General features: G+C 54.1%; 3 protein-coding genes across 3 annotated transcripts; 2 read left to right on the forward strand and 1 right to left on the reverse strand.

Annotated features, from left to right (window-relative positions):
• Positions 1–303: 303 nt before the first annotated feature.
• LOC34618153 (serine-rich adhesin for platelets) lies at positions 304–2,796 on the forward strand. Its single transcript, XM_022731492.2, has one exon. The coding sequence runs from the start codon at positions 304–306 to the stop codon at positions 2,794–2,796; it is 2,493 nt and encodes an 830-aa protein (XP_022590722.2).
• A 464-nt stretch (positions 2,797–3,260) lies between these two features.
• LOC34618154 lies at positions 3,261–6,739 on the forward strand. The gene is made up of 2 exons (XM_022731493.2): positions 3,261–3,533; positions 5,297–6,739. The coding sequence occupies exons 1-2, from the start codon at positions 3,261–3,263 to the stop codon at positions 6,737–6,739; spliced, it is 1,716 nt and encodes a 571-aa protein (XP_022590723.2).
• Positions 6,740–7,898: 1,159 nt separating this feature from the next.
• On the reverse strand, positions 7,899–11,212 carry LOC34618155 (VID27-like protein; the record flags this gene model as incomplete). Its single annotated transcript, XM_026336678.1, has 9 exons — positions 7,899–7,973; positions 8,084–8,189; positions 8,374–8,608; positions 8,923–9,093; positions 9,399–9,564; positions 9,933–10,046; positions 10,500–10,553; positions 10,737–10,788; positions 11,084–11,212. Coding segments are annotated over 9 exons (1,102 nt in total), but the record flags the coding sequence as incomplete, so codon positions are not given.
• Between the last annotated feature and the right edge of the window lie 357 nt (positions 11,213–11,569).

Raw genomic sequence — 11,569 nt, forward strand, 5'->3', positions numbered from 1 at the left:
AAAGGCGCATGGATTAACCAAAAAGTTGCAATAGGGCTAGTGGTTTGCTCTTCTGACTCCAGATATTCAGCTTCGGTTTGCCTCCCTTAAGGCCTGCAGGGTCAGGGGACTGTTGCTGTTGCTCCGGGGGAGGCTCCACTCGCTGTCTCTTTCTGCCCGTCCCTCGGGGTATTTCCTCCGCCTATGAAACTCATTTCCTTGCTACTCGGGAAACTACTACTGCTTGCATAAGCCGCTAGGCCTACGCCGCAAACGCCGATCCTTCAAACGCTCCCTGTACACTCCAATCCACGGTGACGCCGTATGGACGCCTCGCTCGAGCCCGCAGCGAGGCCCCCTACGGGCAGCCTTGCTGATTTCTTTCCTGAGAGAAGAGATCCATCGACTTCTGGTGGTGGTTTGGGCGCTTCCCCCTCCGTCTGCGACACCCCTACACCACGCGCAACGCCCCCCGGAGTAGCAGCAGCAGCAGCAGCTCAAGACACTCAAACGCATGACGAGGTGGCAACACGTACAAGCCACGGGAGCAGCAGTAATATGCCACCCTCCAGCTCAGGGGCCCCACACCGCAGCCCTTCCTCTCCTACCAGCGGAGGGGGAGTGGAGGCTGCAGCAGCACCTGCAGCAGCAGCCCCCGCTGTAGCTGCAGCAGCATCCCCCGCTGCAGCTGCGAGTACCAGTGATGATGGAGAAGCAGCAGCAGCAGCAGCCCCCTCACCAGCACCCGCAGGAATAGCAGCAGCAGAAGCAGCAGAAGCAGAAGCAGCAGAAGCAGAAGCAGCAGAAGCAGAAGCAGCAGCAGCAGAAGCAGCAGCAGCAACAATCGAAGAGGAGTCAGGGAGCGACGAGTCCGATGTCAATGAAGTTCCCATTGAAGGATCCGCGGGAGCCGTCCCCCCCCCCTCCATTGCTCGCGCAGGATCCATGCGCAGCAGCAGCAGCAGCCCTGAGCTCCAGCCGTCGGAGCAGCAGCTCGAGCAGCAGCAGACACCGCAACAGCAGCAGGAGCAGCAGCAGCAGCAGGTGAGCTGTCCAGAGTGCCGCGTCATGTTCGCGCCTCATGAGCTGGCAGATCATCTCTTTTCACATGCAATCGACGTTCTACAGCAGCGGGCTCCCCGCAGCAGCAACTTGGGTGGCGTCGCTTACAGTAATTACAACAGCAACGAAACGACGACGACGACCACTACTACCAGCAGCAGCAGCAGCAGCATTAGGCGGCCTGCACAGATACAGCGCACCCGCTCTGTTGGCGTGGGGAATGCAGCTTCCATTTCTCCGATTTCTGTCCCCTCGCGCACGGCTTCAGGGGCCCCTTCGACAGCTCTGCATACAGTGCATCACAGAACTGTCGGTGCTCATGAGGGATCCTTGCTGAGCTTCGCCGGATCTCGCGGCTCGATCGCCTCGTCGTTTGCTGCAGCAGCAGCAGCTGCTACTGCCTCGGCTTCGCCCCTCCAGCGTGTGCTCAGTCACAGCGCTCCAGCCTCGCAGCATCAGCTTCCCCGGCTGTACGAGGGGAGTGGAACTGACCTCCCTCAGTCGCAGCATCGCACACGGTACACCGCAGCAGCAGCAGCAGCGCGGCGACTGGAATCGCAGTCCCCTGCTCGCAGCGGCAGCGGCCAGTTCGGCATGCACGCTCCTGCGAGCCGCCTCTCGACGGAGTCTGCTCGGAGCGAAGCGGCGCGTGCTCGGCTCCAGCAGCAGCAGCAGCAGCTGTACATTGAGCGCAGGCAGGATAGCAGGCAAATGCGGGAGTGTCTTAGGGGCCCCGGAGCATACGACTCCGAGAGAGGGTCACCTGGGGGGCCCCCCGAGCTTCACAGAGAAAGGCGAGAGGTGCTGCGCTACCCCGAGATGGTGCGAGGAGGCTCCTTGAATTTGGGAGCTTCCAGGGGGGGAGGAGCACGAGGGGGCCTCTACGTGGAAGACTCCGAGGGGCCCCCGTCGGGGCACACCCTGCAGCGGACTTACAGTGAACAGCTGCACGATTATCCCGTGGAGGCTTCTGCGGCTTCCCAAGTGCTCACTGGCAGAGCGTCGGAGAGTTCGTTGGAAGCAGGAGGCGGTTCGAGTGGCTGGATATACGCGCGGAGCAGCAGCAGCAGCCGCATTTCCCCCGGCACAATCGCCCCCACATGGGCAGAGGCGCTCATTGAAGAGGGGCTAGTGACACCAGCAGTGCCGCGTCGAGTTCTCCCTTCAGCTGCGCAACGGGTTGCAGCTAGCTACGAGAGGCCTCCTTGGACCCCTGTCGAGCGGCCTCGATCCTTGCAAGAGATACATGTGGAGGGGAGCCTGCAGCCTCGCTATTATTACGCCGGCGCGAGGGGCGCTTCTGGACGTCACGGAGGGGGGGGCCCCATGAGTGCCTCCTACCACGGGGGCCCACTGGGGGGAGGCGCGCATGGGGGCCCCTCTGCCCGCGGACGAGTGGAGCCTTTGGCGTACCCTCACCCCCATGCCCACCTGCACCACCATCAGCAGCAACTGCAGCAGCAGCAGTATGAGGAAGAGCTGCGCGAGCGGCGCTTGGTAGATGCTTTCATTGAGTTCCTACCCACCAGCAAGTACGACTCGGAGCGGGGCAGTCGGCTGGATGCTGAACATAGGAAGTGCACGATTTGTTTCGATGAGTACGAAGGCGGAGAAACCCAAAGAAGGTTGCCCTGCACACATTCCTTCCATCAGCGCTGCATTGACTGCTGGCTGAAGAGAAGCACACTCTGTCCTATCTGCAAGCACGACCTCAGAACAGACATTGCTGCTGTCACTCAACAGGATTCGGACTGAAGACGGACGAGGTACACAGCAAGGGAAGTGTAAAAGAGAGAGGGCAGAGAGAGAGAGGTGCTGCGAAGGGGACTGCAGGGAAGAAGGAATTAAAAAGCCCAAAGGCACGCAAGGTGAGGCACCAGAGCCTAGCGAACGAATTGCGGGAAAGGCATCCCAAGCCAGCAGGATGGCGGCGCCCAGAGGCGGGAGCACGTGGTGGAGAGTAGCAGAAAAATAAGAAGGGCTCGAAAAATCGCAAGACGGGAAGGATGGGAGGGACGGAAGGAAAGCAAGAGACACTCAAATGAAGTATGTACGGGCATAAATGGATACGGGAGGCAGCTCCCCTGGCCGCGAGCTGCCGTCTCTTATAGCACCCCGCCTAGCAGCTTGGTGTGCTCCGTTTCTTGTGGAGCGTTCGTGGCCTTTGAGGCTTCCAGTAATGATATAGGGGGCCCTACAGCCTTTGGCCAGTCTCCCGAATGCTTGGGGGTCTTTCCTCCCTCCCCCGGAGCAACAGGGAGGGATCTATTTGTTCTGCAGATGCGGGTGCTGCTGAGCAGTTTTGTTTGGCCGCGCTCTTAGCGGATGTGACGACAACGCCCGTATTCACGCAGGTCGTTTCCCTGGAAAGTGTCCCCCGTCAGTGGGCCCTTAGGTGGGGGCCCCTAAGAGGGCCTTCGGCTGAGAGCCCCCGTATCGGAGCTGCAGCGCAAAGCCGCATGTGTCGCTTAGAAGCCCCCACAGGAGCAGCAGTAATAACTGCGGCTGCTGCTTTTTGTCGCCTGAGCAGCAGCCTTCTTATTTCCTGTGCCTTCCCTATTGGTGCCTCACTGCCGTCGTGCATGGGTATCCCCCCGTGGGTTTGGGGTTCTCTTGTTTTGTCGTTACCCTCGGCTCTTTGTTGACTGCCGCGGATTTCTGCAATGCAAGAATTTCCCGGACACGGGAATGCGGTTGCCCTGTACGGATTTTCCTCGCATCAGCTGCGTTCGTAAACGTACAGTTGGATGTGTGTGTAGACAACCATAGATTTATGTGCATCTGGGTGCATGATTGTGTTTATCGACATAAATACAGCCGATTCGCTCTGGTGTACACGATACATGTGTTGCTTCAGGTTGTCACGCTACTGAGTGCCCATCATCTGCATGCACATTTGAATCGAGGCACTTGTACGTGTTGCCGCGTTAGACCCGACGACGTATGCAGTGCTTTGAGGAAAAAAACGCGCACTACTCTGTCAGTCAGTTTTGTCAAAGGGAGCAGACATGTAGGAAAATTAGGCTCCACTAATCTGCTACCTCAGCATGTTTCCATTCTTTGCTTTTACTGACGTCCTTAATCGGCTGTCAACAAGAGCTTTGGCCGTTATTTTAATTCTCTGTTTGGCGCTCCATGCTAGCACATTCCATTGCTATTTACGTTTGCAAACATTGGAGGAAAGCTGCATTTTAGCTCTTGCGCTTTAATGCGTTCCGTTGGATCCGGACGCCTCGTGATCGAGGCATGATACAAAGAGACAGTAAACTTTTGCTCTGCATTAATCCTCCAAATGAACAGATCTAAGCACAAAATGGATGTTAGTAGCAGCGCGTGATTAAAAGACAAACAGTTCACCAGGGTATCGGTAGTTTCTGGTAGCCGAAGGCCGAAATTTACGCTAGGAATTGCCACGCACTGCAGGAATAGGGACTGGCGCTACGAGAGGAGGCGTTGCTTCGCGGGATGTGACTCGCTTAGGTAAGCAAAGTAAGGGAGAAAAAGAGGCAGAAGTAGGCGCAGCCTGTGAGGAACTGTGCCTGAAGCCTGAACAGCAAGCGTAGTCGCTGTCCGTAACTGCCTTGAAGTGGGTAAGCATCTCCGTTGACTGCAAAAGGGCTCAGGCACATGATGCCCATGACTAGTTGTTTTGAATTACATACAGGCGAAGCAAGCAACGAAGGTTAGAAGCCGCTTATCTTTCAATAAACTGCATTCGGGGGCTCACCGTGGAGCCGATCAGCTATGCATACACTCGAGTAAAAAGGACCCACTTTGAAATATTGTTTGTCTGCATGTTTCTATTTTTATTTGGGGATTTATTTGGTGCTGCTACGAGTCGACTGCTTGTGGCTGCCGCTAGAGTGGTGGCGTCGGCTTCACCTCGTATGGCCCCAAAGCCAAGGTTAACACTGCCCGTGTCTGAAGGCATGCATCTCACCATAGGCTGTTGTTCCCCTGGCTAGTTTCTTTACCCGCTGTCTTTGCTGCAGTAAAAGACTCAGATTCAAATGCAGGCGCTTCTTTCTGGTCGCGTGTAAGCACATAGCGGATGGGGTCGGCCAGCCGTTTCGTAGCACGCGCGCAGAGGCTGCAGCAGATGCTGTTGCTCTTCCTGCTGCTGGTCCTGCCTCTCTGGCTGTTCCTCTCGACGGCATCGTCGTTCGCTACTCTCGCTGCCCCTGGCAATCCGGAGCAGCGGCAATCCCTCCACAGTCATGATGAACGCGAACGGCTGCAAGAACCTCCGGCTGAGCACCAAGAGGAGCAGCAGTGGCTTGCGCGTAATTCAACTTATCTGTCGGCTTTGACTGCGTTGCGCGCTTCTTCGCTCTCTTCTTTGCACGCCGTTGTGGTGTCCACTTCCCGTCACTGGCAAAACTACCGGCATGCAGCCAATGCACTCTCCTTCTACTCTATTTTGAAGCAGCAGGGCCTAAGGGACTCGAACATCGTGCTCATGCTTGCCGGGGCTGACGGGCCCTGTACTGCCAGAAACCCTTTTCCTGCTGGGGTGTACAGACACCCCAGCCGAAAGCACAACCTCTTCGGAGGGCACAACATCTGCGCAGAGAAACTCAAAAGGCGCATTCAGCAACGCATCGAGAAGCAACACCAAGATCAGGAGGGGCCACAGGAGCAGCATCAGGACTTACATGCAGAGATTTTCTCTTCCCGTAGTTTTTCCAAGTGCGCTGCGGGGGCATTGGGGTGGGAGGGAGCTGAAGTCGACTACGGAGGAGATGACGTGACAGTGGCAGCCCTTTTAGGGGTTCTTACGGGGATGCAGCCTCCCCAAACCCCCAGAAAGAGGCGCCTTCACAGCGACCAGGAGAGTGGCGTGATCGTGTTTCTGTCTGGCCACGGGGGCGACCCTTTTTTGAAGTTTAGCGATTGGGAGGTGCTTCAACAGCAGCAGCTGAGTGATGCAGTCGCAATAATGGCTTCTTTGGGGCGTTTTAAGCGGATGCTGCTAATTGCTGAGACCTGCCAGGCCGCCACGCTGCTTGCAGGTGTGCAGACACCTGGCGTGCTGCGAATCTCTTCCTCCCTCAAGGGAGAAAGCAGCTATTCCTACGGGGGAGACTTCCTCATGGGGGCGTCGCTGATTGACAGGTGGACTCATTCTGTGAATAACTTTTTGTACAAACAAGCAAACGCCGACTTTGCTGCGGTAGCGGCTAGCGCTTTCTCAACTGAGAACGACGTTTGCACGAACAGCAGTGAATGTAGCGGCAACAGCAGCAGCGAGTACATCGGAAGAATGGGTGTGGGTCGTTTGTTACCGCCAGTATCCTCCCTCCTGGAGAGCTTGGAGCCGTCTTTTTTAATGTCGCATTGCGGCGTCGAGGAGGAAAGAGTTCCCGGGGTCCGCCTCCCCTCACTTACTGAGCATCCATTGGAGGATTTTTTTTCAGAAAGAAAGAAGCCATATGCATTCAATTTCAGGTACCCGCTTGCGCCTGCCGGTGGTAGCCAGGCTGCAGAAGCACAGATTGGAGCAGCAAGACCGCTTGCACTCTGGAGCTCTGACGCAATCAGATTTATGCCCCTACTCAATGCCCTAACCCGCCAGCAACAAATGCGCGAGCAGCAACCCCAACAGCTGCAGCTCTTTGGCGCTGTGAGTCTTTGGACGGCGCCAGTCGGTGTTGCTCTTGCGGGCATCGTCTGTCTTGCAACTGCCTCTCTTCTCTAATGTACAGAAGCTTTAGACTCTAGAGCGTGTGCAAACTCCATGCGCCAAACACCTAATCTTTAACGGTATACTGCAGTACATCCTTCACCTCAAGTGCCACTAATGCAAAACACGCGAATCCGCCGGCTTTGCACCTTGAGCCTTCGGCCATGATAAACTGCAGTTTTGCCGAGAGAGAAACGCTCGACGAATACGAGACCAAAGAGTACCCCCAGGCTCCGAGGCTTCTGCTGCGGAGCCCTCCAAGCTTTCGCTACATTACAGCCTTATACACCATCCTGCTGTTCACATGCTCCTCGATTGTGATACCTTTGTCTGCTCGATATAGCAACCAGTACGCAATTTGAGCTCTGGGATGCAGTTTCTGCCGCCGCTTAGACAAGCAAACCCCTACACACATATTTGTGTATATATATGCTAAAAATACATGTGTACTTTGTGATATGTATATATATATATATATATATATATATATATATATATATGTATACGGGATGCATGTGGAGGCATGTGCATGCGTATACACAGGTACGTGAATACCTGTGCCCCTACAGGAGTTCAAGTGTACGGGGATGTATATTGATGTACGCCGACATGCATATACATGTACGCACGCACAGATAGAGGTGTATTCATTGGTGTATGCATGCACACGGAGGTCATCACATATATATGCATGCATGCGTATATATGTACTTAACTTGCTACATCTGCATATCAGCATACATAAACACACTTCAGCGTATGCAAACACCAAACATAGAAACGTGCAAGCAGGTTGCACAGCACCTGGAGGCAGCGCGCCACCAAGTGTACATACATCCCGAATGCAATAGGCAGCAACACTACCAAATGAGAGCCACATAATGTTCGAGACTCTCGAAAGTTAAGACAGGTCCGTGCAGACGGATCCTCAAATTTTATACGACTCGTAGTAACACTTCACACTCGTGCTCACACACAGGCAGGAATTCACTGGTGCACCAACGCCCAGGTGCTGTACTGTCACGCCTGTCGCAGTTGCAGCAGCACCTTCAACCTTGGCGCCAGCTACCACAGTTCTTTCCTTGCTGTTACTCTACTTTCTGCAGCAGCAAGTGCTGCTGCAGAAGTTCCCACGGCTGTTGGAGCTGGAGAGGCGAAAGCTGCTGTCGATGCGCTAAGCTTCTGGCTCGCTCTCGCAGTCTTGATACACTCTACGAACACCACGCGTGGTGATTGAACACGGCGTCACCTGCACAGATACCACCAAACTTCAAAAGCTAATTCACAACCTTGAACAACAACACCAAAGGGGAAAGCTGCATGAGGGCCCCTTCCTAGTGTACATACGCCCTAGCGCACCATGAGGACCGCCTCTCTATCTCCAGCCTCAAAGAAGGCGAGATCCTTGATGTAGTCACTGATTCTCCGAATTTGGTAAGCGTCAGTCTTGCCGTTCTTCACGGCTCTGAGATAACTCGAACACTCGAGAACGACCCTAAGCTTGGTGGTACACCCACACGCCCCCCATATTAAAAGTCTGTCCCTCCCTTTTTTCCCTTCTCTAACGCCCTTCTTGCTCATTGTATCCGTGCATATAATGCAGGCTCTGCTCCTATAGGGAAAAGTGCGGCCTTGAAGGTTTGGCTCACACGAAATCCCAGATAATAACGAGGTTGTTGGTGCTTGTAACGATGTGTTGTTCCTTCGCGTCAAAGACGGCCGTCTTAAAAGCGCAGGTTTGCAGGTTGAAGCGACTGACATCCTCCAAGCTCAAGCGCAGTAGTATGGGCTTTGGCTTGAGGGCCCCCAAGGGAGAAGTAAATCCCGTCTTGGCACTCCCTTGGAGGCGTACTGGGTAGAGGAGCAAGTATCGTGCGCAAGTCGCTGCAGCGCAAATCACTAGAAGAGAAACCTAGGGATCTCGGAAGGAGGCAGCGTCAATAAAAGCGTGCAGCCTGAGGTGTTCATACAGCCTGAGGTCCAAGTTTGCGCTGATCAAGGGCTGTAATAGGGTGGATTCGAGTATACGGGCACCCATTTCGTATGCGTTCAGTGCATGCGTGCTGGCTGTACACTGCGCGTGCATGCCGTGACTAACCCATGGCGATCGCTCCCTGCAACATTTTTCGGGGTTTCATGCTCAATTTACGGGTCCGATACGCGCTGCAGCTAAGCGTTCAGGGTTCGAGAAAACTGACCTAGAATCCAAGCTCCGTCTTTAGTCACGGCGATGTGGAGAATTGGATCTCCGAAAGCGTTCAATTGTGTTTTCGCCCTTTTAAAAGAGCCCTCGCTGTTTGTTTTCCCATCGTATAGGCGCAAGACTCCCTTTCCGCTTCCCAACACCAGATGGCCTTCAGCGTTCGTTGCTGTACAGACACCCCACCCCGCGAAGCACATGGACAAACACCCATACACACACAAGCATACACATGACCATTCACACCCCTTATTGGAAAGCACGCATTTTAAACGCTTAAATTGACTCCACAGTTCATAAAAACCAAATGTTCCCAACCCGAATTCCTATTCCTTCATTAGAAGCCGTTTCTCCCTTTTGAAGTGCTCACCCCACGACGCGCCGACCTATTTCTTTATGGCTAGCAAGCGTTCACAGTGTATGCGATTTCAAGGATCGTGGTCTCTGTGAGGGTTCCTAGCATGGCGTGCTTACCACCACAAGAGAACCCTTGATTTTGGGAGTAGGTGTACGAGTGCTTCCTGGCCGACCCTCCTTTAACTCGGGTGTCGATACAGAAAAAGGCCTTTGAATTGAGACCAATAAATGTTGGGTCTGACAGACCCTTTGACTCTGAAGTCGCTGGCAAGATGTGCTCGAGCTGCACACCAGCATCACACATAGCGAAAACTTTGCAGCCACGAGGCTTCACAAGAAACAGCCGCACGCGGCAGGCAACCGCAATGCAGACACCACAACCTCAGACAACTCATGAACCCCAACAGCTCCGACAGCACACCCCTGCTGAGACAGGCTTTCCACTAGCAATAGATGCCTTAGTTCCAACTGTTGAGCGCGAAGAGGTCCTGCTGCCGCCATTAGTCTCCCTGCGTCGCTCATCAGGAGTGCCCTTTCTTACGATTCTAAAAGTGCCAGAGCGTGCTCTCATGGCACGATGTTTCTCATGGTGACTGGGAAACAGCTGCCTCACGGGGGCAAGCCACAGGCCTGAGTAGACTCTTTCCTTACTTGCGCATCCACTGAAATGCGGTCGGTGATGCGCTGTGTTTCCAAGTCGAAGAGAAGCGGATATGCAGAGGAGGAAGAGGACGAAGCCTCATCCAACAAAATCAAACGTTCTTCCTAAAATCAGAAGTGAAGGGCCCGCAAAAGAAGCACTTCCCAACAGTCGGCGGAAAATGCTTGCAGCGCACACCCTGAGTGTCAAAGAGCCGCTATTAGCGACACTGGCAAGACAAGCTCCATGGACGCATTTATATAGATAAATAGGTACATAAATACATATGCACATATATATATGCATATGTATACATGGAGAGATAGATAGATAGATTGATTGATTGAGAGAGAGACAGAGAGAGACAGAGAGAGAGATAGACAGAGAGAGGGAGAGAAAGAGATAGAGAGATAGAGAGAAGCTTATTAAGACGCCAGCGTAGCATTGCTGGGGGTACGTTGCCGGCAAGGAGGCTGGAAGCAGGAGGGCAAAGCTGATGCGAAAATTCCCAATCCAGAACGACTAGCTGCAAAGGCCAGATCCAGCAAGCCTATCGGGATGTGCGCGTGGTTGCTCACGCAAGAATGAAGCATTGCGGCGGATGGCTGGATAGGCTTCCCCTGCAGATTGAGCTAGACAACAAAGAGGCACCCACCAGCCACCAGCGCACACCGTCGAAATAAGGGCATGCGTTGAAAGGGTTACTGTGACAAGAACCCATGCGCAGCATGCAGCCAAAAGCTATTTTGCGTCAGTGCGAGCAGCGGCAAGGGAAGCAAGCAGCAGCATGCCTTGCAACGAGCACTCTCACTCACTTTGGATCCATCGATGGTAGCCACTACTGAAGGCTGGCCTTCTGCGTCGAACCTGCGTAGGAAAGGAGCCAGCAAACCGTTGGTGACTGCAGGTGTGCATGCACGAACGATGTTTGGCTGCGCTGAGGCATGCTTTTGGCAGTTGTCTTAAGCCGCTTCTGGGGTGTCGTGTAGGCTGCATGCGCGTGTGTTCACGCGTGGGGAGCTTGAAGGGTTGCGGCTTGCCAAATCTGTCCTCCTGGAGGCTGCTGCCTATGTCGATCGAGGCGTGCGAAGAAGGCTATGCTACGTCGTGCTGTTAAGTGCTTAGAACCCGAAAGCTGCGTGAGTCGGGGGTAATGTATCACCTGAGAACCTGCATGTCTCGTTTTCTCCCTTGGCTAGGACTGCTTCCAACTCGAAACACCACAGCGCGCTGAGCTCCAGCTTCTAACATTTCGTTCACCATCGAATTGGAGGTTGAGCGAAGTAGATCCCTGCAAAAGCAACAGTTCACGAAAAAGATGCCCCCACAGCCTGGGGTAGTGTCAAAAAGCAGATGTCATGATCAGGATCCATCCACTGACCAGCCTCCTTCAACAGTGGCTGCCTGATGTCAACCTCAAAACTTTCGTCCCCCTTCACTGTTCAGCTGCATGCTCCCATCAATGCACCAAAGAGAGACAGAGAGAAAGAGACACACAGAGAGAAAGAGACACACAGACAGACAGACACACAGGCAAACACAGACACATACACAGACAGACAAACACTCACACAAACACAGACAGACACACATAGACAAACACACACACACACACACACACACACACACACACACACACACACACACA

The sequence above is a fragment of the Cyclospora cayetanensis genome, unplaced genomic scaffold, assembly GCF_002999335.1.
Source record: "Cyclospora cayetanensis isolate NF1_C8 unplaced genomic scaffold, CcayRef3 CcayRef3_contig_140, whole genome shotgun sequence".
Taxonomy (NCBI): domain Eukaryota; phylum Apicomplexa; class Conoidasida; order Eucoccidiorida; family Eimeriidae; genus Cyclospora; species Cyclospora cayetanensis.